This window comes from Periplaneta americana, chromosome 15, assembly GCF_040183065.1.
Source record: "Periplaneta americana isolate PAMFEO1 chromosome 15, P.americana_PAMFEO1_priV1, whole genome shotgun sequence".
In the NCBI taxonomy this organism is placed as follows: Eukaryota; Metazoa; Arthropoda; class Insecta; order Blattodea; family Blattidae; genus Periplaneta; species Periplaneta americana.
Genome location: NC_091131.1, coordinates 34,769,133 through 34,797,064, shown reverse-complemented (window position 1 = coordinate 34,797,064; position 27,932 = coordinate 34,769,133). Strand labels below are relative to the sequence as shown.

Genomic DNA, 27,932 nt, shown 5'->3' with positions numbered 1-27,932 from the left:
TGGCAAATTTTCAGAGAATGGATGGAATACGGTATCTAAAAGCAACCAAAAAGTTCATGTACTATCTGAGAAACTTTTCTTGATCCTACTTTTAACGCAAGGGTTGGGCAGCAAGAGCGGATTCTACTCTCTCACGGGGAGCCATATGATTTCTCTTCATCCCCTTTCTTCCCGCCGAACACCGCGCAGCGTTGATTCAGTGACGGATGAATATTAAGCGTCCCCGTTTAGAGTCTGGATCCGTTCTTGATGCCCAGCCCTGTAATTTAACGGGAACGAGGGGGCAGGAGGGAACTAAGCCCGTCTTGCTTACTGCAGTACTGCCAATCAAAAGGAACTCAACACTGAACTGAACTAAAATATTAAACAGATTGTAAACCGTTATGTCTGTGCCTCATGTGAGCAGTTCGTTTCCGAGGAGGAGTTTGGAAGGTATTCCTGTGAAGCATATGATATTTCCTCAGCCATTATGATAAACAAAATAGGTACCGGTACTAGGCCTATGTTCGAAAACAAAATTAATTCGATTTTCGAACATATTAGAATAATATCAAGGAAAAACTGTTCCGGAGCCGGGTATCAATCCCTTCGCTTAGCGCGCGAACGCTCTACCGACTGAGCTACCCCAGGAACCATATACGACACCGTCACAATTGTGAATTCGCGCGCTAAGCGAAGGATCCCGGGATCGATACCCGGCTCCGGAACAATTTTTCCTTGAAATTATTCAATCCTGCTTTACAGGGAGCTACTACCTGAAAGCCAGATTTGCATTCGAACATATTACTTTTGGCAGAACCTAAATGCCACACTACAGCTGGATTAAGAGACAGTAGGAATTATGGACCAAGACTATACAATTCAGTATTGAAAAATAATCCAGACCTAAGCAATTTACACATTCTTAAGTTTAAAAATAAAGTGAAAATGTTTGTATGATACTAGCATTATATAGTACTAATTTTTATTGTATTTATCTGATGCATGTACCCTATAAGATAAAACATTGTAATAAACATAAATAGATCATTTTCTTAATTAATAACAGTGTATATCTCCAATAAATGATTTTCGTAGCATCGCCACAGATACACTTGATTGTACTTGTCACTATATCTTGTCACTAGAAAGTTATTGAAATTTATATTTTCCCCGCCATTCATAAAATATTTTGATATGATACCTCTTGCACAAAAGGAGAGATCTATAACTGAAACTCGATTAATATATTTCAGTATTATTTGTATTTATCCTGGTAATAATGAACAGTTTGACTCGTAGACATTTTGTTTTTTCAGCATTTACTTCCCATGATTTTACGAGAAGATTAGAAGAGAACGGCAGTTACGTAGACTTTCAGCTCCCCACTACTACCATTAATGCACAACACAATGTCAATACGGCGGTTGCTGTCGTCTGCGATACAACGAACTTTTCTGTTGATTTTCGAGTTTGGCATTTTTTTCCGGTTATTAGATGCTTATTTAAGTTGTGTTAACTCTCGCTAGTGGTTTTATATTTTATTTTATCCGTCTTAGTACTTATTTTATTATTGTAAATATTTTTGTTTTATCACTATTATTATTATTATTATTATTATTATTATTATTATTATTACTACTACTATTATTTATATCATCAGCATTATTATTTGAACCCTGTAAAATTTATGTAGACTACTGGACTGCACCCGAGCACGAGCATATGCTCATTTCGGGTATCTATTCATATGTATTCAATTCAAATGTAAACTGTAAATAAATTTGAAATTTGAAATATTGTGTCTATTAAACAACAATCAGTAAACACAATACTCAACGCCTTCCAATTATACCATCAGATGTCACGGCGTATGGCTATGCAATTCAATTTTAGTGTTTAGTGTTGGTACTCCTCCAGTGGTTGAGTACTATGGAGCCGAAGCACCAAGAAAAGTTTCGCGCATAGTAGATATCGACGGTCCAGTTGAAAAGGGAAACAACTCAAAATTTAAATATTCATATTATGAGGACTCGCCATCATCTTTGAAAAATCAAGACTACTTTCTATAAGTAGTCAACATGTAGATACCTAGAGTAAAATTCGTTCCGGCACCGGGAATCGAACCCAGGACCTCTCAGCTATGCGCTGAGCGCTCTTTCCACCTGAGCTATGCCGAAACTCGAACTCGCCTCCTTTGTATCATCAATGGCCTACCACCTGCATTTTAGACTTGTCTCTTAACCGAATCATGTAGAATTATGCATGGTGTAAACAAAGATGTCAAAATAATGTTGTAATAAGCAAACATGTATGAACTAAAAAGTACATGTAACAAAAAAAAAACAAAGCGAAATGTACAAAATCAGTAACTACTCGTCTAACAGATCTTTATTAAACCTTGTACAGAAGTTACAGTTAGCATACAAACGTAATCAGAATTTGTAGGCAACACATATAATATGCTACTTGTAACTCCTGTACAGAGTTCTGTAAAAATCTGTTAGGTAGGAGAGAAGTAATTAATTTTGTCTAAAACCATCTCATATAAACGGTAGTTTCTCTTATACAAACGTAATCAGAGCTGGCCCACAAAAAATATGTTACCTGTAACTCCTATACAAAGTTTTCTAAAAATCTGTTAGGAGTGAAGTTACTAATTTTGTCTAAAACCACCTCATATAAACGGTATAGTTTCTCATATACAAACGTAATCAGTAGGGCTAGGATTTTGATGAAATTGCATCTTTTTTCTAGTAAGCCAGAAACATAGCCGCTTTAGTATTTATATGTTATGTGATAAACTGAGTGTTTTAAGACATACGCTATTTGTTGGGGCATTCCTTTGCATTTTTTGCCTGTTTCAACTCATAAGAGCATCTTTCGTGTTATTCGGACAATTTTGTGGAATTTTCATTCAATTTTGGCCACAAATCCCCATTATTAATATAAAATAATATTGATTTCCTTTGATATTTTGTCTGCTTTTTTTGTCCATTAATACCCTTTATTTTTTACTTGGTTATTTAATGACGCTGTACCAACTACGAGGTTATTTAGCGTCGATGGAGTTGGTGATAATGATATGATATTTGGCGAGATGAGGCCGAGGATTCGCCATAGATTAACTGACATTTGCCTTACGGTTGGGAAAAACCTCGGAGAAAACCCAACCAGATAATCAGCCCAAGCGGGAATCGAACCCGCGCCCGAGCGCAACTCCGAATCGGCAGGAAAGCGCCTTAACCGACCGAGCTACGCCGGTGGCTAATACCCATTATTTTGTATAATATTTTAATCGTTTTTCTACACAAATATTGCCCTTTTAACGTAGTATACCCCATGTAATGGATCAGTCCAACTACCTCTTCAATATAGACTCCTCTATACTTGCTAATTCCGTATAAGAGTGGCCTTGTGGTGGACTACATGGAAACTACATCAGGTAAAATATTTAATTAAAGTGTACTACTTAGAAAAAATTGTGTAAAATTAAATAAACTTGAATGTTGGTACTAGAATTTAATTTAATTACTAGTCTAAATAGTAAGTAGCACACAACTCCTTTGTGCGAGATCGGCGTATTTGCTTGTTTTGCACACAGAACCAATACGCGGTAAGTGCGAAATACCGCATTCAGTATTCCCAATGTAACACACATAACAATTTCCCTCTTCTTACCGCTTAAGCGCGACATTCATTTTACTGATTTAGGCTTTTAACATATTATTTTTAGAGACGTTTAACATAGTAATAATTATAAATTGAAAACTTACCACTGCAATTTCACCTAAATTGCAATGTTAATTATTGTTTTTAAATATTTGCAAAAATTAAGTAAAATCTACTACTCCACGAAAGTTATTGCATTCCTGATACAAGTAACATTAAGGAAGCCGTGAAAAAATCAACGAGATTCCAGATGCCGATATTATTACTGCAATATGTTATATAAACAATATTGTTAAAATATTAAAATGAAAAATAAATCATTACATAACCTTACTGTTTGTTTTAAGTTCGCATTTATAGACTGGGGGAAAAAAAAGACAGACGTATATCACGGCCTGCTGGAGTATAGTAAACACAGAAAACATTTTATAGCAACAAGATATTTGGTTTTCCGAAGTTGCCGTCATTAAACAGAAACCAACATGGAGATTTCATTGCAACTAATTAGAAATTCGTCTTTCAGGTATGTAATAAACGATCTTCGCACAAAATAATGTACGATACACGAGCGGTATGTTTATTTTCATGTTCTCGGAAATTAAAAAAGCTCGACTACGTTTCGCTTTTTCAATCTTTTCCTCGACCATGAAAACGTCAACATACCGCTCTTGTAACGTATTTTACTATTTCCTACTAAGCCAATTTTAGAATGTAAGATCAATTTAAGGGCATTTTTTTTTTAGATTTTTAGGTCATAAATGCATTGTGTTTAGGACATTTTTTTAGATTTATAGGTCATCAAAATCCTAGCCCTAGTAATCAGAGCTCGTACACAAAAAATATATGCTACCTGTAACTCCTGTACAGAGTTTCACAAAAAAACTCTGTTGTATAGGATTTAACTAGTTTTGAGGTCTGATCCACTGTGGATCGCCTGGATGGGAAGCGCTTACACTATCCTCAGAGCCAAAGAGAGATACGTGCTCCTAAGGGTGTTAAAAATTAACGAACCCCATTTCCGTTGCAACTGTACACCCCTGGGGTTTCACGTGACATTTGAGTGCTGTGACTGCTTTCTCTGTGCACCTCATGCAGCCGGCATTGTTTCCTTCCTTTCAGAAATTTCCTCATCCAATTAATTGTACTTTGAACATGGCACGTGCTGTGGTGAACCGTTGCCATGAGTTACTCAAGGACAGTTTTGCATGATATCCTTTAAATGATCTGTGAATTGCTGAGTAACTTTCAAAGGAAATTATTGTTAGTGACAAACTGTAACTCGATGGAACATAATTTTCATTTTGTGTGTTCAAAGTTCTAGTTTTGTACGAGGTAATTTTACTGTAGATTTAACCATATGATGACTCGAACATAAAGAGACAGGAAACCTCGAGACAAGAAGCAAGAAGAGCTGATGCAGCCCTAGTTCACCAAAAGCCGACGAAGGCACAATATCAGCACCGAAACAGTAACGTCCAGTGGATGGATCACCTTGCCTGATTCCTTTTCCGAGTGTGAATTTTGATAATATTCTTTTACCAATTTTAACCACTACATAATCATGTTTCAGATGTAATGACTTTACACAAATTAAACAACTTTTTGGGGAATCTAATTAGGTGCAACGAGTCTTCCTATATTACAGAGTCATAAGCAGATTCATAATTTAAAATAGGTGGTATGTATCTATATTTCGCTCCCAACACTTTTCCAATAATTGTCTCTCGACTATTTCGTTTATATGACGTCATTCCATTTTCGACCACTGAAGTGTAATGAAATTTTCAATTCCAACAAATCACAGTCAGACATAACGATAATTTTTGCAGCTAGATTTATCGCTATCAATTTATCGCATGGTCGTTCTTTTGTTTAGTCAGTGTCGCCAACTATTTCCCCGTAAATCGATGAGCATGAATTCATTAATATGCATCTACACGGTTAAACTTTTCTTTCAACTTTACGAATTCAAGCAATGACTGCAAGATTGATATTTAATATTAATTAATATATTTACGCAGTGAAGACGACGTTCAAAATGGCTCACCATGTAGACACAAAATCCTCATGCATCTTAATTGAACGTACGTTTTAAACTTGATTCTTTCAATATTCTTCCCATATTGCATGCATACGCGCAAGGAAAATTGAACTGTGTAGATGCAGCTTTAGTTCCTTTACACACTACAGCGAGAATGTGTTTGTCGAACTATGGAAAATGCTTTCCTGTAGCACGGAGTAACGGTCGAAATAAGGCATTGTTGACATTGGCCCCGCTCCCACAGGTAACCTAACCTAATTTAGCCTATCAAATTTGTATTATGTGAATGAAATTAAACAATTAATAGAAAGTCAGATGTTCAAATTTATGTAACATCAGCGCATATCAAACCCACAGACCTTGTATAGTATTATATACAAGGTCTTTGATCAAACTGCCTTCCGTATGGCGTAATAAAATTTGTATTTTTAATTACCTGTACAGAGATGGTGTAGCAACATATGTCTCGCTGTACTGTAAATACATAAGCATTGCTAACTGTTTCCACATACATATTACATAGTTCATGATTCTCGGTGTAGTGTATAATGTAACGATGAAGTACTAAATAAAGTGCAAAATCTTACTTCCACATCCACATCTTCATCTTCTAATTCCATGTCCATTGTAGGCTATCTGAAGAAAATTACACTCCTTTACTCAGATTTGATAACTGCTTTTTCGGCAATTAATTTAATTAATGTATTAATCAGGTTACTTGCAATTATATTATAAAATGTTTAAATTAAATCATGATTTCAGCAGATAATGAAAATGTATTTGTTATAATAATAAGAGAAAAGCGCAGTATATATAATTAACATTATTAAACTGTATTTCGCTTTTCGCAATTGGCATTGCTGAATAACATCCAATTTTTTATTGCAGTAATCGATATTCATCTATTTCGACTTCACAATGTCTGAATAGGTTAAGTACTCGTAAATATACAATTATTAACATTTTGTGAGCGAATTTTACGGATATATTATTTACATTTTTATTTTATTCACGAAATAGTCCTAATAGATGTCACTCGAGGTCTGAGATTTGCTTCGCTCGTGGATTTATCGGGAAATCTCAGACCTGTCGTGACATTAATGCAGATAAACATCTGAACTAAAGTGGATATCCCACTTTGAAACCCATACTGATAATCCCCAATGATTTGTTCCATTGCAACATCATTATCCGATCGCATTCAACTGGCGTGTGTAATTGAAAATTAACACTGTAAAGAGAATTACGAAATTTGGCTCGTATCTGTCATAAATTATTTTTATTTATTTATTTATTTATTTTATTTATTTTATTTATTTATTTATTTTATTTATTTATTTAACGTGGTAGAGATAAGGCCATCAGACCTTCTCTTCCCCTCTACCAGGGGATTACAACTACAATATTAAGAATACAATTACAATTATAATTACAATTAATATTAAATTTACAAATAGAATAAAAATCAAAATACTAAAAGATTAACTGATTAATAAAAGCTAGACAGTTTATTGTAAAAGTTAAGAAGAGAGAAGCATTTCTCTTATTGATTAAGTAAAAATTAAATCTACTCTACGCAGTAAGAAAATGCTTAATACGCTTGCTTTTGAACGCTACTAAATTCCGACAGTCTCTGATGTCACTGGGTAGGGTATTCCACAAGCGCGAGAGCGAGATTGTGTATGATGATGAATACGATGATGTCTTATGTGTTGGTATGGCTAGTATGCGGCTATTTTGCGTGCGTGTGAAGAGATTATGATATGATGACAGGTAACTGAAACGGGAGGCAAGGTAGGTAGGTGTAGAAGTGTGAAGGACTTGGAAAAGGAGAAGAAGAAAATGAAAATTTCTACGTTCGTTAAGCCGTAGCCAGTTTAGAGATTGGAAGGATGGGGTAATGTGGTCAGCGCGACGGACATCGCAGACGAAGAGAACACAAGAATTATGAACACGTTGTAATTTTTGCGACTGGTTGACATTGAGGTCAGTCAGTAGACACCACCAAGTACGATCAATTATAGCCACTGCCCTTAAACATGCCGATTACAACACCTTTGAAGAAGTACATGGTCTCTCCGTCACTGGCAATACACGGCGCATAGATATAATAGCTTTCAAGGAATCTACAAGATCTGGATACATAATTGATCCCACTTGCGTTTCGAAACTGATGAGGAACAGCCAGCAGAAGTGGATAATGAAAAAAAGAATATCTACAATCCTGCCATTCCCTATTACCTCAAGAAATACCAGCTAAAAAGCTTGAAGTAATCGGACTTCTGGTTGGAGCAAGAGGTACCGCTACTCTCTTCATGAAAGATGTGTTTAAGAGGCTTGGAATACCTACATCTAGCCTACTATTCCGATTGTAACCTTAGTTGCATTGAAAGGATCAATTGCTCTCCTGAAGAATGACCTATATTCGAAATCAAACTAAGTTCAGTAGCATTCTTTATTTTTTTGTAACACTTACCTTTCTAAAAATAGGTATATGTCACTAATCTCAAAAAAAATTATTTGCAGGTATGTACTTGTATGAATTTCATTGTTAAAACAAAATCAATGGTTTTTCATGAACTTGTAAAAATTTCTATGGTTAAGTCGAGAGTTCTTATTGATAAATGGGTTTGCGACCTCGATGTTGGAGTAAGATTTAATTTGGGTGTAGAATTTCAATTTATTCTTTGTCCCTTGTGGCAGCTCGCGAATGGTGAGAAGATATATAAATTGAAATCACAATAATCGAAGTGAGGCATTACTAAATTAGACTTAGAAGTCGCCAATATTTACACTCGAGTTTCCCGATATGTAAAATAAACATTTTACACGTGTTTATGTTACTTGATTAAGAATTTTAGATTGCGTGGTCAACTGTTATTCACAATAAGTATCATAGTTACCAAATAAATAGTTTTTCCATGTCTACGTTTTGAAATAATCTTTGTTAGGCAAGAGTGATAAATCCATCAAGCTATAACCCAGTTTCTTAATGAGCTTATAAAACATATGCATCTTAAAAATTGTGTCATACAGATATTTATGACACACATTACGAGATAATTCGTATATTTGCATTGTTATAGTCATTAATTTTTTTCTAAAACAAGAATTTATTATAGGGGGATCTCTAGTAACAACATATCCACGTTATTTTTCTTTATCGTGCAGATAGATTGAATCATATAAAACTTATATGTGTTTATAGCTTCCTGCTGCATTGAAACTCCATAACTTGTATAAAGCAGACTATTCCCAGACGAATATGTAAGTTAAGACTCATAACAATTTTATAGACCTTCGTCCTATTTTAGAGTTAGTTCGAAAATTGGTTCTAATTTTTAAATACACTCTTTTCAAAGCAACTATAAGTACTTAAATATTTTTGCTTCTTTTTCCTGTTATAATGCTTTAATGCCGTGTTTCTTAAACTATTACATCAAAATTCAAGTGCACTCCAATAATTCATTGAAAAAATAAGAGAGTAGCCTGTAACCAAGAAATTGATACCGCCGTTTCCCATAACTATGGTCCTGGAACGTAACCACGATACAACTATTTAGAGAACACTGTACAAGTAACATAGACCGTTCGTAGATAGCTGCAGTGACTTGATTTCTAACTACAGTACAGCAAAAATATAGATAAACGAAGTACTACGTTATGAAGTACAAAATTTGAATGGACCATAGTTATGGGAAATGACGGTATGCTTTTTGTGGTTACGAGAAGATATTTGATAATATTAAAGATTTATTAATTTGTCCTACAGAATATCTGTAATATTGACAATTAATATTTAAGGAGAAAAATTCGCTCCGGCGCCGGGGATCGAACCCGTATCCTTGGTTTTACGTATCAAGCGCTCTGATCACTGAGCTACGCCGGATTCAATCCACAGCACCGGAATGAACTCTTCCCCTTCAATGTTTCCCTTTTGGCCTGACTCCAAGTTAGGCATATACGTTGACGTTTTATGTCCAAGTTAACTGCCATTATACAAGGGGCGCACTCGACTGAGTGACTTATTTGGCCGGGATTCCGTAGTTAAGTGCACAGTAATCTGTACGGAATATGCACTGCTAGCTATGATAATATTAAAGATTATTAATTTGTCCTACAGAATAATATCTGTAATATTAATTGATATTTGATAAGGTCATACGTCCAAAATTATGGGAAATCCTAAAAGATAAAAGATATCCAATCCATATTATAAACGTAGTGCAATGTCCATGCCGAAATACAAAAATCCGAATAAATAAACGAAATGATACCGGTTAAATACCAACAACGGTAAAGAAGAGAGTCACACAAGGCTATCCACTATCGCCATTACTTTTTAATTCACACTCAGATAATGCCATGGATAAATGGAAGAATATTTTACGGTAAATGAACGGCGAATGAATTATCTCTTATTTGCAGATGACTAAGTTACAGCAGCTTCCTCAGAAAATGAATTCCAAAAAGCATCTTATAAATTATTAAACTAACTTACTTACTTACTGGCTTTTAAGGAACCCGAAGGTTCATTGCCGCCCTCACATAAGCCCGCCATCGGTCCCTATCCTGAGCAAGATCAATCCAGTCTCTATCATCATATCCCACCTACCTCAAATCCATTTTAGTATTATCTTCCCATCTACGTCTCGGCCTCCCTAAAGGTATTTTTCCCTCCGGTCTCCCAACTAACACTCTGCATGCATTTCTGGATTCGCCCATGCGTGCTACATGTCCTGCCCATCTCAAACGTCTGGATTTAATGTTCCTAATTATGTCAGGTGAAGAATACAATGCGTGCAGTTCTGCGTTGTGTAACTTTTTCCATTCTCCTGTAACGTCATCCCTTTTAGCCCCAAATATTTTCCTAAGCACCTTATTCCCAAACACCCTTAGCCTATGTTCCTTTCTCAAAGTGAGAGTCCAAGTTTCACAACCATAAAGAACAACCGGTAATATAACTGTTTTATAAATTCTAACTTTCAGATTTTTTGACAGCAGACTAGATGATAAAAGCTTCTCAACCGAATAATAACAGGCATTTCCCATATTTATTTTGTGTTTAATTTCCTCCCGAGTATCATTTATATTTGTTACTGTTGCTCCCAGGTATTTGAATTTTTCCACCTCTTCAAAGGATAAATTTCCAATTTTTATATTTCCATTTCGTACAAAATTCTCGTCACGAGACATAATAATATACTTTGTCTATACTCTATTACACTAACTAGTGATTCTAATTTAAACACATCAGTTCAAAAAGAAAATCTATGACATTTATCGCAACGCAGCACAAAACAAAAATATAAATATCAAGACAGTAGCCTAACTGAAATAGTAGTTGAACAAGTGACTTCTTTTAACTAGTGGGAGTGGCTAAAATTAGTATAAGCACTCGTTTTGACATTATTAACGCGGTGGAAAAAGAAATAACATTTTTATCTGCCACCATGAGAATGTTTGTTTGTAAGTGTTTAGAATTTTTCTATCGCTCATACCCCCGGTGATAGATCTCTGGTACTTAAAAGATCGAAGAGACGCATTGTACAATTATGGGAAGAAAAATTGCACTTCCCTGAAAGATATTTCATATCTGTTAAGTAGATGGGATTCTTCTAAACTGAAAGCTAATACTGAAACTATGGTGTGATCAAAACTACTTCCTATTTAACAGCTTACAGAGAAGAGGGAGCAATGTTAACATGTTGTCCATCTTACGTGTAAGCGAGCGCGCTGCAGATAGTGTGCAGTAACGAACAGCTGACATGAACGTATTAATTGCTAACCAATTTGTTGAATACTATGAATTAAAATTAGTGTACATTATTAGTTACTAGTAGAGACGAAAATTCCATGCAAATGCATGTTTTTATAGGAACATAGGACACAACTCAAACTTAGTACTTATCCAGTTCATTACTTTCCGGTTCCAAATACGTGTATTCTTTTCGTGAATGTTTGCATGTTTTGGCCTTTTTGGGGATAAAAACATGCATAATGGATATTTAAGCAACTTTTAGCATACTCATGGATATAATATACATTATATTCAGTTTAAATGCATGTTTTAATGGTTTTGAGTGTACACCTCAGTTTCTCGATTTTTGTGACCATCATTTTAGATTCAGGAGTCAGGACTGAAAAAGGAAAAGAAAAAAAAAAAAACTAAGTAACAGAAAACGATTCATACAAGTTTGCACCCATAACTTCTTGCGATGTAGAGAGATCATTCTCTGCCTATAAAAACAAAATGACTGACAAAAGCAGGTACCATAGTTGTTAACTGTGCAAAAAATAAAAGCCAAGTGAAATAAGAAATTTGGAATAAAAATGAAAGTGCATATTTTAATGTATTTTTCGCTTGACAGTGCATGTTTCATAGTTTGATAGTGCATGAATGCGTGCATATTTTGGGATTTTATAGTGCATGAAATTCTCGTCTCTATTTATTATTATTATTATTGCTATTATTATTATTACTTACTTACTTACTGGCTTTTAAGGAACTCGGAGGTTCATTGCCGCCCACACATAAGCCCGCCATTGGTCCCTATCCTGAGCAAGATTAATCCAGTCGCTACCATCATATCCCACCTCCCTCAATTCCATTTTAATATTATCTTCTCATCTACGTCTCGGCCTCCCCAAAGGTCTTTTTCCCTGCGGCCTCCCAACTAACACTCTATATGCATTTCTGGATTCGCCCATACGTGCTACATATCCTGCCCATCTCAAACGTCTGGATTTTGTGAAATAAGTTTGGAATAAAAAGGAAAGTGCATATTATAATGTATTATTATTATTATTATTATTATTATTATTATGTCTATTATTATTATTTACTTATTTTATTATATACAGGAGAGAGTCGGGTAATATCGGACATCGGGTAATATCGGACAGTGAGTTTCTTTCATCTACCACACGATAATAGTACCTGATTTACATGATTACGTTTCTGTGATGTCGCATACAGAAACGTAAGCATGTCATTCAGGTACTACCATATGGTGGTATATTAAAAAACGCACTGTCCGATATTACCCGATGTCCGATACTACCCGACTCTTCCCTATATGTATGTATGTATATATATATATATATATATATATATATATATATATATCAAAACATATATAATTTTATTAGTGCATATTTATTTGCATATAATAAGGTTTTTAAAGGCATACTTGCATACATATTTAGTAGGTTTTTAGGGCCTGAACTTCCTGGCCCTAGTCATTGGACAGGAAGGCTATCATATGAGACAGAATGATCTTCTGAAGTATGTCCGAAAACACGAGAGATAATTACAGCGGTGGCTCCTAAAAGATCCGCCACTGAATGTATGTGATTTTATTACTATATCCGAACAGGTTATGTTCGTTAAGTGCACTCAAGGCATGGCACGTACTTATGGAATAAACATTTGTGTATATTTAAGGAACCAGATAGCATTCCAAGGTCCCCCCCTCCTGCCTTGGGTTTCCTGGCAAGAGGAAAGAGAAAGTTTAAAATCGTGGAACCAAGAATAATAATAAAAACGAACGAACAGAAGCTAATAAGTACAACGAAATCGCTACTAATGAGGTGCAGCTCAATTCAGGTAGCTGGAAACTGGACGCAGATAGTGGGTCATTGCTACTGTGAGGACGGACAGGTGTGTGGGCAGCGCAGAGGTGGCAGCGGCCGTCCAAGCTGGACCACGACAATGCGAGCAACTACTATTATATTTGTAGGAAACGAACTAAAACAGCTAAATTAATAAAAGAACAAAATACAAGAAAATAAGTAGAAAAAAGTAAAGAAACTGAAGCAATTGAAATAGTTAGGTAGGTAGGTAGGCAGGCTAGTATACAGAGTGGTGATTGTTAGAGGAGAAAAATTCGTACAAAGTGTTCTAACCACTGAGCTACGCCGAAGTTCAATCCAGAGCACCGGATCAAATCCCTCTCCTCTAGTGTTTTTCCCTTTGTGGCCTGACTCCAAGTTCGACCAAATATGTTGACATAAATATTAATGATCTTACTAATAAAAACTGTATATACAGATGTTTAACTGTCTTATACTTATAGGCCTACAATGACTAGCTCGTTTATAAGTCGTGTGTAAATTCCTTACTAATAATCACTACATACGTCGTGTATAACAGTACAACTGTTAAGGCCCATTCACAATGAAAATTAAACATAATCGTAACATAAACACAATGATTCACATAAGCATTGACATAAACATTACCGTAAGATGTTAACATGAAAGTTTGCAAACTCCAAACTTTCATGCTTATGCTTACGTGACTTTCAAACAGAACACAATCGTGGAGCGCTGAAGTATACGACAGAATATGAGAAAATGGCGTCATTGTTATGTTTCCATGGTTACCAAGTATGTTTACGGTTATGTTTATGTTCCCATCGTGAATGATGGTATGACTTCTTGATTTTAATGTAACGTTTATATTCTTAAGTTAACGCTTACGTTATGTTTAATTTCCTTTGTGAATGAGCCTTTACACAGTTACGTCATAGTTTCGTCATTACTTCATTACGAAAGGTAATAGAATATCTGAGGTTCTCTATTGCATCAGGTAGAGCGCTCTAGTGTGCCGTGTTAAGTATCGATAGTATAACTGGCTCTGATCGATTACTACACTATACTTTGGTCAAAGAATACAAGCTACAGCAATATTATTCTAATTATTCTGTGCTCTTTGGTTTGTTCTTCTGTGGATACAAGGCAACCATCATCATAAAATGACAGTCGATACGAACAGCTGTTAGAGGGGCGGCTATTTTTTCTCTATATAGGCTACAACGCTTAAACAAGGAGTTTCGTGTATATAACTACTGCAAAGCAATTCCCATGTATAGTTACAGACTGTTTATACATTCATCGCTTATGCATGGTTTATTAGTAAAGTTTTCTGTCTCAACTCTGCATAAGTCTGGTATAAAAACTATACACGGTTTATTAGTAAGACCGTACGTCAACTGCCATTATACAGGGACATCGTTTTATTTCTACTTCAATTTTTATTGTACCTGAGTTTTTTAATGTACTTCACTCCCACCCCTTCCACTAATGAAGTTCCAACTCCACACAGAACCAAGACCGCAGATAGTAAGCAGTACTGAGTTACTGAGTATAGTACGTTCCAGAAATATGTTCGCGTTTTCCAGTGACGAAAGAGCTTTCAATATTGAATCATACTTTCGCACAGGTACTGTCCGTTTGCCTACGTCGCATCCCGATTTCCCCCACCTGCTTCTGCTCGCCCCTCTGTAAAAGCTGGGCTGTCTTAGCTCTTTTCTGAAAACATTAATTTCTCTTAGGATTTGGGCGTTTACGTAATATTATACAGCTGTTTAATTTAACTTAAATAAAAGGGCCTCGTTAAGTAATTAACTGTCACGTGATTTCCTCCCTTTCTACAATCCTGCGGCATAACCACTTGGACGGACAGTAGATAGCATGTCTGAGTAATTTTATATTTTCGGGTCGGACAGAAGTGAAGATTGAATTAACAGTACGTAGAGTAGGTATAGAATTATTTCAACATGAGTTACTAGTACGAAGGACGAAACTGGCAATTGGAATTAGATGCAATAGTCTATAGTGCGATAATATGCACAAAAGAACTGAAGCCTGTATCGAAATGAACGGCCACCATTTTCAAAATTGTGTTTAAATATTCATATTATGATTATTTTTCAATTTAACTTCTTTCTCTATACTGTACGCTAATGTGCTGTAGACAATATAATATACACTGCATAATGAATACGTTCCCATGGATAACTCACTTCATGAGTAAAAACACTTATTCTTAATACAGTACTGTACTTTCATTAAAGAAAAACCTAATGAAAATTATCAAACTCAAAATCGCGATATTTCCTAGTTTACGTAAATGGATGAACTACTTTTCTTCCTTCGTATACCTAGTAGAGTGATTTGTGTTTTACGCCAGTATCATCGAACTCCAGTCTTGGAGGGGGGAGCAAGCGGTGTTTCCGGTTCTCTAAAGGTATAGACAGGTTAATATTAAAAATGTTAGTAAAAATAAAATGATGTCCCTGTATAATGAATGTAAAGTGGAATTCACTCAAATTCCCTTAGCTACTTACACTGTACATGATTTTCTGTTTCGCAAGCGTCTGTATCTGTGACAGAGTAGTTGACAAATCAGAAACCTGAAAATCGACGCCAGATAGACAGGTCGAGTTGTCACCGGATATCTGTAAGGCCATCCAATTAAAAGGAACCATTATAGAAAATGTATTATTTCACGTGGTCCCCCAAACCGATCTTACTAACTCGTCTATTACGTAAAAAGGCCATTTGCCGAAATAGGGCGCAGAGCAGCCTTTCAGTGTGACACTTCCTGATAGCTACTGAACTACTACAGGACTAATGAACTCAAATGACCCAGCCGCATTGGATCATCCCCCACTACGTCGCCATATTCGAAACTGATGGAATATAAGCACCTTGTCCTTATCTGCTTTTTTAATCGAACCAGTTTCGATATTCTGTTACAATACCATGCCAATGTAATGTTCTCCTACCTTTCTGCATTGATTGGTCTGATGAATTCATCTTGGCCTGCAACAAAAAAACAAACATGGTTCAATTATAACGAAACAAAAATTGTTCAACCAAATTCTTTAAATATGTCACAAAATCAATAAGAAATTTTACGAGATAAAAGTCTATTTTAAGTTATCTACCACATCAAATCCCACTAACGTATTTCCATCTGAACATATAAATACAACAGTCTTTCCAGAATCATACGAAATAATTAAAATTACCCTTCGACTTCAGACATGTGTAATGTGTGTGTATGTATTTATTTTATTTTATTGGGTTATTTTATGACACTGTATCAACATCTAGGTTATTTAGCGTCTGAATGAAATGAAGGTGATAATGCCGGTGAAATGAGTCCGGAGTCCAGCACCGAAAGTTACCCAGCATTTGCTCGTATTGGGTTGAGGGAAAACCCCGGAAAGAACCTCAACCAGGTAACTTGTCCCAACCGGGATTCGAACCCGAGCCACCTGGTTACGCGGCCAGACGCGCTGACCGTTACTACACAGGTATGTATGTATGTATGTATGTATGTATGTATGTATGTATGTATTTTTGTTTATTATAGTAGGTTATTTTACGACCCTTTATCAACAACTTAGGTTATTTAGCGTCTGAATGAGATGAAGATGATGAAGCCGGTGAAGTGAGTCAGGGGTCCAACACCGAAAGTTACCTAACATTTGCTCGTATTGGAAACCCCCAGAAAAAACCTCAACCAGGCAACTTTCCCCTACCTGGAATCGAACCCGGGCCACCTGGTTTCGCGGCCAGATGACTAGCCGTTACTCCACAGGTGTGGACGTATGTATGTATGTATGTATGTAACTCCACAGCTATGGAGTAACGGTTAGCGCGTCTGACCGTGAAACGAGCGGGCCCGGATTCAAATCCTGGTAGGGACAGGTTACCTGGCTGGATAATTTTCGGCGTTAGACCTCGGATTCATTTCGCCATCATTAATTCACAGATCACAATCCATACCATAGCTCGAGTTAAGTTCACGGTGCGGCGTACTGTAGTTGTACAAGAGCACGGTCGTTCGGCTACCCAATCATTCACAGAATAGAAGTGGTAAGTACAATAAGCCTCATGCTGCAGTGCAAGCCTTCGGGTCCCTCCTCCGTACAAGAGAAAAAAATGAATGTATGTATGTATGTATGTATGTATGTACTTATGTATACATGTAAGGATGTACATAACTTTTATCGAAATCAAATTGTTGTGTTCTTTGTAGCTTGTAAGTTCATTCATATGTAAGCTTATGTATACTTTTTGCTAGTTGAGTGGAAGAGAAGGCATAACGGCCTTAATTGTGCTAGCTAAAATAAATCATTACTTACTTACTTACTTACTGACTGGCTTTTAAGGAACCCGGAGGTTCATTGCCGCCCTCACATAAGCCCGCCATCGGTCCCTATCCTCAGCAAGATTAATCCAGTCTCTACCATCATATCCCACCTCCCTCAAATCCATTTTAATATTATCTTCCCATCTACGTCTCAGCCTCCCCAAAGGTCTTTTTCCCTCTATCCTCCCAACTAACACTCTATATGGATTCTGGATTCGCCCATACGTGCTACGTGCTCTGCCCATCTCAAACGTCTGGATTTAATGTTCCTAATTATGTCAGGTGAAGAATACAATGCGTGCAGTTCTACGTTGTGTAACTTTCTCCATTCTCCTATAACTTCATCCCTCTTAGCCCCAAATAATTTTCCTAAGCACCTTATTCTCAAACACCCTTAACCTATGTTTCTTTCTCAAAGTGAGAGTCCAAGTTTCACAACCATAAAGAACAACCGGTAATATAACTGTTTTATAAATTCTAACTTTCAGATTTTTTGACAGCAGACTAGACGATAAAAGCTTCTCAACCGAATAATAACACGTATTTCCCATATTTATTCTGTGTTTAATTTCCTCCCGAGTATCATTTATATTTGTTACTGTTGTTCCCAGGTATTTGAATTCAAAATTCAAAATAAATTATCATCATTATTATTATTATTATTATTATTATTGCTACCTATGTACATATGAACGTACTATGTATGTATGCATGTATGAAACGTCTGACTAAAATAACATATTTCAACACAGATGGGTCATTCCATTGTTAGGATTGTGACAAATATAAAAGTCATATTGACTAAAAGACTAAAGATAATGTCAACTTCTTATCTTCTAGACAGTTGAAAAACCTACCTCCAATTACCTAGTTGTTGATCCATAATTATGAAATCCATATCTTCTGTCTAAGAAAAGGGAGAGGGGGAAGACTATATGTTACTGGTGTGACAAAATTTTCCATTGGCATTGCGCATTCGTGTAGTTCATTTAGTAATTCACTTAGTAATTTAGTAATTCATTTACTAATTGGTAAGTTCTGAAAGAGTGGGACATTTTTTTCAGTACCTTTAAGAGTTTTATAACAAGATTACCTTTTTTAAACTTGGATTTGCGTTTGACCAAGGCTATATAGAATATTTATAACATGTTACGCGTGTGACAAAATAGTTAAAGCATGAAATTTCAATTATTTTATAATTATTTTCTCCAAACATCTGAAAATACAACTAATTAAAGATATAAAAGGAAACGATAATACAATCACAAAGTTCTACTGTTAGATTTTACTGTGAAAATTAATCATTTTCGAACAGAAACAAACGTTCACGCTTATTTATAACTCTTGGATGTTTCACTTTTTTAAGTACGACAGAAGCTTTCTCCATAAATACATTATCCTTCTTTCGACAGAACCATGATCTCCCACCACAGCCAACATATGAAAAAAAAAAAAAAAAAAAAACTAGGATTTAAGTTGTCAATCAATTAACAAAGTTTAACTATGCTGTTTATAGTAACGCGTAGATTTTTATTTTTAAATGCTATACAGGGCGATTCACGAGGATTTACCGTCCCTTCCGAAGACATTCTCAGCAAAAAATGTCATATAAACATTTGTCCTAATATCAATATTTCCAGAGTTATACTAATTTGAAATTGTATGTAAAATACCATTATTCTTGAGTTTTAAGGATAAATGAATGTTACAGATAAAGAATGTACTATTCAGGAGTATCATTTCTTTAATTAGCTAATATTCTGAATATATTATTTTAATATACCGAAGTACATATGCTATTTCCATGCAGATATTCTGCGTCATCATACGATGAGAGAGTAATGGAACGGAGAAAAATTCTCTCCTGCGCCGGGATTTGAACCCGGGTTTTTCTCCGTTCCATTACTCTTTCATCGTATGATGACGCAGAATATCTGCATGGAAATATCATATGTACTTCGGTACATTAAAATAATATATATGATATGCGTAAATCACTTCGTGATTTAAGACGGCGCTTATTCCGTCGGATCCCGGCCAACTAGTCACTCATAACGAGTGCACCTCAGCACATGTGTGGACTTCATTCCTATGTTCATATACATCTATGACGTAGTGCAGAGGGCGGCCACTAGAGGGAACCCAAGAGTTGGAACTTAATCAGAGACAATTCTGTCCGACGCCGGGGTGGTATCCGGTGTGGCTTAGTGGATAAAGCATCAGCACGTAGAGCTGAAAACCCGGGTTCAAATCCCGGCGCAGGAGAGAATTTTTCTCCGTTCCATTACTCTTTCATCGTAATATTCTGAAGCTAAAATGTGTTGTGACTTTCATTGTACAGAATTTTTTTTGTTTTTTTTCGATTTTTAACTACAAAATTACATTTTCTTACGCATTTATCACAATAATTGTTACAAATCACGCCACTCTTATAAATTCTTCAAACTATATTAGGGTGCATAATTAAATTGTAAAGAATCAAGTTCCTAAAGTCGTATGATTTGTAACAATTCTGTTATAAGTGCGTAAGAATGAAGTCATTTTTAGTTAAAAATTGAAAAAAAAAAAAATCTGTACAAAGCAAGTGACAACACATTTTAGCTTCAGAACACTAGCCAATTAAAGAAATGATACTTCTGAATAGTTCACTTCCTATTTGTAATATTCTTGTACCCTTAAAGAAAAGAAAAAAGGTATTTACAAACAACTTCAAATTAGTGTAAGTCTGAAAATATTAAGATTAGGACAAATGTTTATATGACATGTTTGCTCAGAATGTCTTCGAAAATAAGCTCCTTAAGTGACGGTAAATCCTCGTGAACCCCCTGTATATCCTTGTCTGCAGGACTGATTCTTAGCTATTTTAACATCGAGAAAAATACTTTTTATGCAATTTTTTTTTCAGATACTAGACAAGTTGACATGAAATGACCCAAATTTATTTTGTGGGGCCTGTGGCAGACAAGGCAGTTGCGTAATATATTCTCTACTATTGTGTCAAACAATGTTAATCTGTCTATGTAAGCATGTCATGTCACAATGTTTGAATGATCTCTGCAATCTGAAAGGTGTGTTATATAATTTATTTTTTTTTAACCCGTGACGTCCACAGGGAGATCGTAACTTGTCAACACTGTTACTTCATGCACGCATATTTAGCAGTGCTGGCAATTATGCAGTAAACGACCTCTGCACGATTTATCCGAAACGTTTGACATTTTATTGCCGCTTCGGACCCCGGGGTAACGCAAGACGGAAGCTGGATTAATACTGGTAGGAGCTATAAAGCGGCGATAGTTTTAAAACGCGGTAGTAAGAAGCGAGTTTCATATTGCTTTAAAATATTTTTAATACGGACAGTAAAGAAAGGTTTTTAATAACCTGGTCGGCTTATAAAATGTGCTAATAGCGATAAAAAGTACGGATGCAGTCACTACAATCTTCTATTGAGAGAGTGATGAAGATATAAAAACAGAAAAATATGCAACTCAAAGGAAAGCAGTAAGTGCAAAATTAAGATATGAACAAAGGAGAACATAGTATTAAATATGAATTAAAAAGAAAAGAAGATTAAATATGAGGGAAAAAATTCAAACAAGCTCTTGTACTTTAAAAAAATATATATATATATATATATATATATATATATCAATAAAATAGCATGCAATATAGACTCAATTAGTACCACTTCTATGAGAAAAGATGAAGAAAAAAAGTGACAGTGGATTTAAGGTACCAGCTTCTGCAGTAAAAAAATATGAATATGGTTACAATATAAAACCACCGAAAAAAGAGAGTCCCTAATATTTTAGTGGAGAATAAATGAAGAAAAAAGTAACGAATAAAAATTAGTGTCACACCTTCAATTAGAGAAAAAGTTAATGATATACGACCAATAGCAGGTATGAAACCACCACCACCACTAATAATACTAATAATAATAATAATAATAATAATAATAATAATAATAATACTAATAATAATACTAATAATAATAGTAGTAGTAATAATAGTAATAATAGTAGTAATAATAGTAATAATAATAATAATATACATTGTGTTCTTCACTTGACATAATTAGGAACATTAAATCCAGACGTTTGAGATGGGCAGGACATGTAGCATGTATGAGCGAATCCAGAAATGCATATAGAGTGTTAGTTGGGAGGCCGGAGGGAAAAAGACCTTTGGGGAGGTCGAGACGTAGATGGGAAGATAATATTAAAATGTATTTGAGGGAGGTGGGATATGATGATAGAGATGCTCAGGATAGGGAAAGATGGCGGGCTTATGTGAGGGCGGCAATGAGCCTTCGGGTTCCTTAAAAGCAAGTAAGTAGTAGTAGTAGTAGTAGTAGTAGTAGTAATAATAATAATAATAATAATAATAATAATAATAATAATAATAAAGTCAGTAGGCCTTATCTTTCGCCCAGCCAGATTTCAATAGAATACAATAGACTTACAGTAGTTATTACATTAATATCTCGACCATAAAACAATATGAAAGTGAATAATGAAAGTAAAAGTAAATAATGAAAGTTAGGTAAATAATGCTAGTGAGTCAATAATAAACATGGATAAGAAACAGTGATAATTATGATGATGATGATGATGATGATAATGATGACGATGATGAGAACTGAAATATTTATCCTGTGATATATATAAACTATAGTATGTTCCGTTTGGGTATGGATAATATTAATTTATTATTATAAAGCTGTAGGACAAATTTCTTGCTGGTTATATTATGATTAAAAGATGGGAGTTTCCATATATGACAATCAACAACGCATAATCTGAAAGGACAAATGAAAGTCGTAGAGGTTTAAAATGGCTACTACAAATCAACAGCGGGCACAATGTGTTCTTTGGTATGCTAAATTTGAGAGTGTTAAAAGAGTTCAAGGGAATTTCGACGTGAGCATGGTGTGCATAAGTTAATGTATCTAAATACGATTCCATAATGTTGTGGTATCGAACTTCTGTAGAAACAAATTCTGTGTTAAAAAAAAAACATGCAGGAGGTCGCAGGCGAAACCCAGTACGAGAAGCAGCTATCTCTTTGCTTGGTTCCCAAACTCCCCAGATCTAACCCCTCCTGACTTCTTCGTGTAGGGTTTTGTTAAAGATATTGTCTATTCACAGAAACCCAGGAACATTGATGATCTGAGAGTAAAAATTACTCAGGCTTTTCAACAAGTCACCTCTCTTATGTTACAACGGTCATGGCGTGAATTGCATCACTGTTATGAGTTGAGCAGAGTGCGTAATGGGGGTTTTGTTGAGGTCTGAGGAATCTCCCATCTTTCAGTGTTGTATGCACAAAGTTTCAACAAATAAAGTTCAGTAGTAAATGTTTTACGGGGTTTTTATTTTATCTATACCCAAACGGATCACCCTGTACTAGCTCTACTATGAAAGGATACAAAACAAATTAAAACACAAAAAGCTTAACACGTATTAATGTTATACAAATTTTTCACGTACTAACGCTCTCTTAAAGTGTAAGATAAAAGGAAAAACAAAAATAGGCCTATAGTATGTAAATAAACACATTACGTATTGTTACAAAAAATAACAGACATAAGCAACTGAAGAAAAAGAGATATAGCTACTACAGTAATGTGAAGATAAAGAAAAACGAAAAGATAGAATAGAAAACGGAACCGAAGAAACCGTCCTTTTAAAATAAAAAAGAATGAATATGAAACAAAAGAAAACTACGGGGGAAAAGAGTAGCGAAACTGTCGTGTTAAAATAATAATAAAGTATGAATATATGAAATAAAAGAGAACTACGGAAAGAGATGAGTAGCTCAACCGTTCTGTTAAAATAATAATCATGAATGAACATATGAAATAAAAGAAAATCACGAAAGAATAAAGCCATAGCTTACTAACTTACTCCATGTTCTTAAAATAAAATGAACAAATGACGATACGAAACAAAAGAAACTGACGATACGAAAAAAAGCGTGATAGATCTACTACCGTCTATTAAACGCTAAAATTGCATATCAAAGGAGAACGAGTGAAAGAAAGCAATAAGACAACAATTTTGTGTTAAAACGAACGAAGATACAAAACAGAAATAAAACAATAGCACGAGAACAGTAACAGCTCCTTAAACATTAGATTTCCAAACAAAAAAAAAGGGAGTACAAAATAGGAATAAGAAATTGCAACAAAATAAAAACAAATGTAGATATAAAACAAAAGAAAACAACGCACTAAAATGTAAATAATGTTCTACTAGATTAAAATTAAAAATATATAATATAACACAGGAAAAGGATAGAGAGAAATGTAAGACTATACCGTCTTCTGTCGAAAAAATTAAGATAATAACGCACATAATAAAAGGAAACTGTAAAAAGAAAACGGCAGCAGTGCCGCCCTCTTGATGAATGAGGAACAATAAAAATAGAACGATGCGAAAAAAAAACACGAAAACAGAAGTACTAACATCCAGTAGAATATATACGCCTATGTATATAGCAAATGAACCTATAGGTTAACTGTTGCTTTCTATTAAAACGTAAAACATAATATATATATATATATATATATATATATATATATATATATATATATATATATATATATATAACAAAATAAATTAGCGGCAAGAGAACAGAAAATCTGCATTCTAGCAAATAATTAAAATAAACATAACAGAAGAAAAGGACTGCAGAATTCTATTAAAAAAGAAGAAACTTAAGATACAAACAAGTGTGCATCATAGAACGAAAACAATATTACTACGTTTATTCCCACGAAGAGTATAAGTATACATATTGCACTGTATAAAACAAACTAAAAATGATACTAGGTCTATCGGTACTGTGTAAAATAAAATGAAATAAATGAAAACAACGATAAAAAGCGTAATATAGTACTACCACGCTTCAAAAATTGAAATAACAAAACAATTGAAAACAGCGAAAAGAAAACAGTAGCACAGTCGTTTTGTGCTAAAAAAAAAAAAAGAATGTAGAAACATAAATGAAAACGGTGCAAAGAAAACAGTAGCACTATCGCCTGTTAAAAAACAGAATGAAAAATGTTAAACAAAAGAAAACGATGGAAGGAAAACAGTAACGCCATATTGTTTTAAGAAGAGAAATAAATTGTTTTATAATATTTATATTATAAATAAAATATTACTCGCCTCGGGAACTTTAACACGCTAAGCAGCAGACGTACATTAATTTTTCAAGCACCTCTCACTCCGCAACCTGACAATGCCCTTTCGTTTATATCTCTCTCTCTCTTTCTCTTTCCTTCTCTTTCATAAGCGTTAAGAACCGATAATTCCGGTTCTTTAGGTCGTGAAGTCAGATCTTTTTTTATTCTTGCTCATTACTTAGTTCAGTTGATTTCCAATTTGCTTTTTATTCCGCATAAAACATGGGCTAAAATGAAGCCATGCTCTAAAAAAATAGAAAACTCAGTTTCAAATCAAACAGGGATAAAATTTAATTCCTTTACTTATGAAAAAAAAAATACCGTAGTATGAAAATTACTTTGGAAACTTCCCTTTTAATTTCCCACGAAACTGAAAACAGAGTTGCCAGAAGTCCTGGATTTTCCAGGATTGTTCTGGACTTTAATGGTGTGTCTTGTATCCTGAATTGAGTTATATTTCTCCCGGAATGTCAGAAAGATGGAAAAATACCATTTTTTTTTTCATTTACGGTATATAAAATTATTTTAAAAAATCCCTTATTCATTTTTCAAAACCCTATCTACTCTGTGTTCAAAGTCGTCATCAGTGCCACCTGACGCCTCCTATCGGGTTGTACTGAAATAAAAACGATAATACTATAGTATGTATAAAGATACTAGTAGGTTATTTAACAACGCTGTATCAACATCTTAGGTTATTTAGCGTGTGAATGAGATGAAGGTGATAATGCCGGTGAAATGAGTCCGGGGTCCAGCACCGATAGTTACCCAGCATTTGCTCATATTGGGTTGAGGGAAAACCCCGAAAAAAACCCCAATCAGGTAACTTGTCCTGACCGGGATTCGAATCCGGCCCACCTGGTTTCGCGGCCATACGCGCTAACCGTTACTCCACAGGTGTGGACTGTATTGAGGTATTATACAGTATTTATATGCTTTACTCTCTTTGGAATTTGATTCACTATTGATAGGATTTAAACATTGTATCATGCATTTTTTTCTGTGTAGATCAGGTTGTAATATGACATTATTTTTCCAGACTATCAGTAATTCAAAGGAAATTTCATAATCTAGCAAAAACGTAACAGAATTAAAAGTTTAGGCCCTTTATAATTAGCTTAAATACATAAAGCGAATAAAATCAGTTATATTACAAATTGAATTGACTCAAATGTGTAGTCACGTTAATGTACGCAGTATCGTCACATGTCCTGAATTACTGGCGAGACAATCTGGCAACCCTGGCTGAGAATATGGATGCAACAATGTAATGGCGTTCATAACGTACGGTGTATAAATGACTGTAATTGGTAACGAAAAGTTCGTGAATCTGTTACTACCGTTGCTAATCTCGTAAGCGACGGTTACTACAATTAATTTACTTTAAACGTCTATTTCTTGTTTATATACTTACAATATTAATGTCGTTGTTGTTTAGTCAATTGTCCGAAGACTGGTCTGAACGTCACAAATTTGGAAATCATTGTCCCAGCTGACTATTTTGTCTTCTTATCCAATAGATGAAATGGCATTTTCGATAGTTGTTCTAGGCCCCTTATTAAATTATTTTACAGGTATTTACATGCCATGCATTCATTAACAATACGATTTAAATTGTAACGACTTAATACAAGAATGCCAGAGAGCCGACGTCAACACATCTGAACAAAGTTTTCGGCTTGACCTTGAAGCCATGGCTACAACCACAGATCACACACAAGCTACAACTGACCTATCTTATAAACAGACAGAAAAATCAATATTTCATTCCCATTGCGTAATGAAAGTTCAAGTTTTAAACTTAATATAAAGAACACATTGAAAAACAACTGCAGCAATATCATACGTAAGGAGACAACAAATTATTAAAATACTTCATAAACAAGCAACAATTAATTTAAACTTACAAGACTTTCCGCTTTTAATTACATTATTTACGTCTCCCGATGCTTCACCAAACTTCCTTCGGTCAGCCATATTTTGTCACTGCAACTTGATTCATGTTATGGCAAATGTGATTGTAGGTTACTACCAATTCCACGAAAAAAAAAAGTGACAGGGAGTTCATCAAATCCCTATCGGTTTAATTGTGTGAAACGTTTATGCTGTTCGTGATTTTATTGTCAGCAGTCTTGTTTTCATTTCTGTCTTCATACACCCGCACTTACTCATATATGCCACAGGGTCGTTAAGACCTATAACATTTTTTTATTATTTCCTTTAATCTTCGTTTAAATTTTCGGTTGGGAAACATCATTATGTGTTCGATAATATGTTGGCAATACTGTTGATACTGCGATTGTTGCGTTGTAACTCTCTGCATTCCATTTTTAACACTTCAGTTTGCTTATAATGCAGGTCAACAAAGAAATGTAAGTAGACACTTCATTGTTAAGTATTTTATTTCTGTTATTGTTTTATTACATAGGGCAAGCAGTAACCAATATCATTACATGATATGAAATCTTGGCTTGTATTCAGTAGCAACTTAATAGCGTAAGGAATTTGGCGTGGTTCGTTTTCGATCCTATGGGCACATAGGAAACGTTTTTGCCAATTTTTATACTAATATTATTACTGATAATTAGGAGTAGATTTTCTTTACTTTTATATTCCCTATGAAAGAAAACTTACAAAACATTTACGATTTATAAAAACGCGAATATATTTTTTTTAGGAAAATGTAGGCCTATATCCCGTAACACAACTAAGACGTTTGTTTTCCCTTATTTTTGGGATAATTACAACAAATCTCACGAAATACTGGAAGAACTTGAGACAATCTTCTCAAGAAAATGTTTCAAATATTAATATACAACCTCCTGAAGATAACGGTAACGAAACTGGTGGCGATTCGGTTAACGAAGATGTAACAATTCGGACAGTCTCTATATAGTGAACTGTAAGTAATGTCATTAATTTCAAGGGGTTATTCCTGAGGTATTTCACACAAAAATGTTAAATACAATTGTGCTTGTTTTTGCTTCCTTTTTCGAGATAGTGCAGAAATTTGATCCGAAGAAATTTAATGTAACATTGTAAAATTCCTTTGAATAATGAAAAATTATATTTGTTCGGATCAAATTTCTGCGCATTTA

At 34.8% G+C, this 27,932-nt stretch overlaps 1 protein-coding gene across 3 annotated transcripts in view; it reads right to left on the bottom strand.

Annotated features, from left to right (window-relative positions):
• Positions 1–27,932, bottom strand: part of rn (rotund) — a 1,149,518-nt gene that overhangs the window by 437,062 nt on the left and 684,524 nt on the right. For all 3 annotated transcript variants that reach the window (XM_069846929.1, XM_069846927.1, XM_069846930.1), the window contains exon 4: positions 16,267–16,303. In XM_069846929.1, coding sequence (XP_069703030.1) covers positions 16,267–16,303 — 37 coding nt within the window. The remainder of the gene's footprint in view (positions 1–16,266; positions 16,304–27,932) is intronic.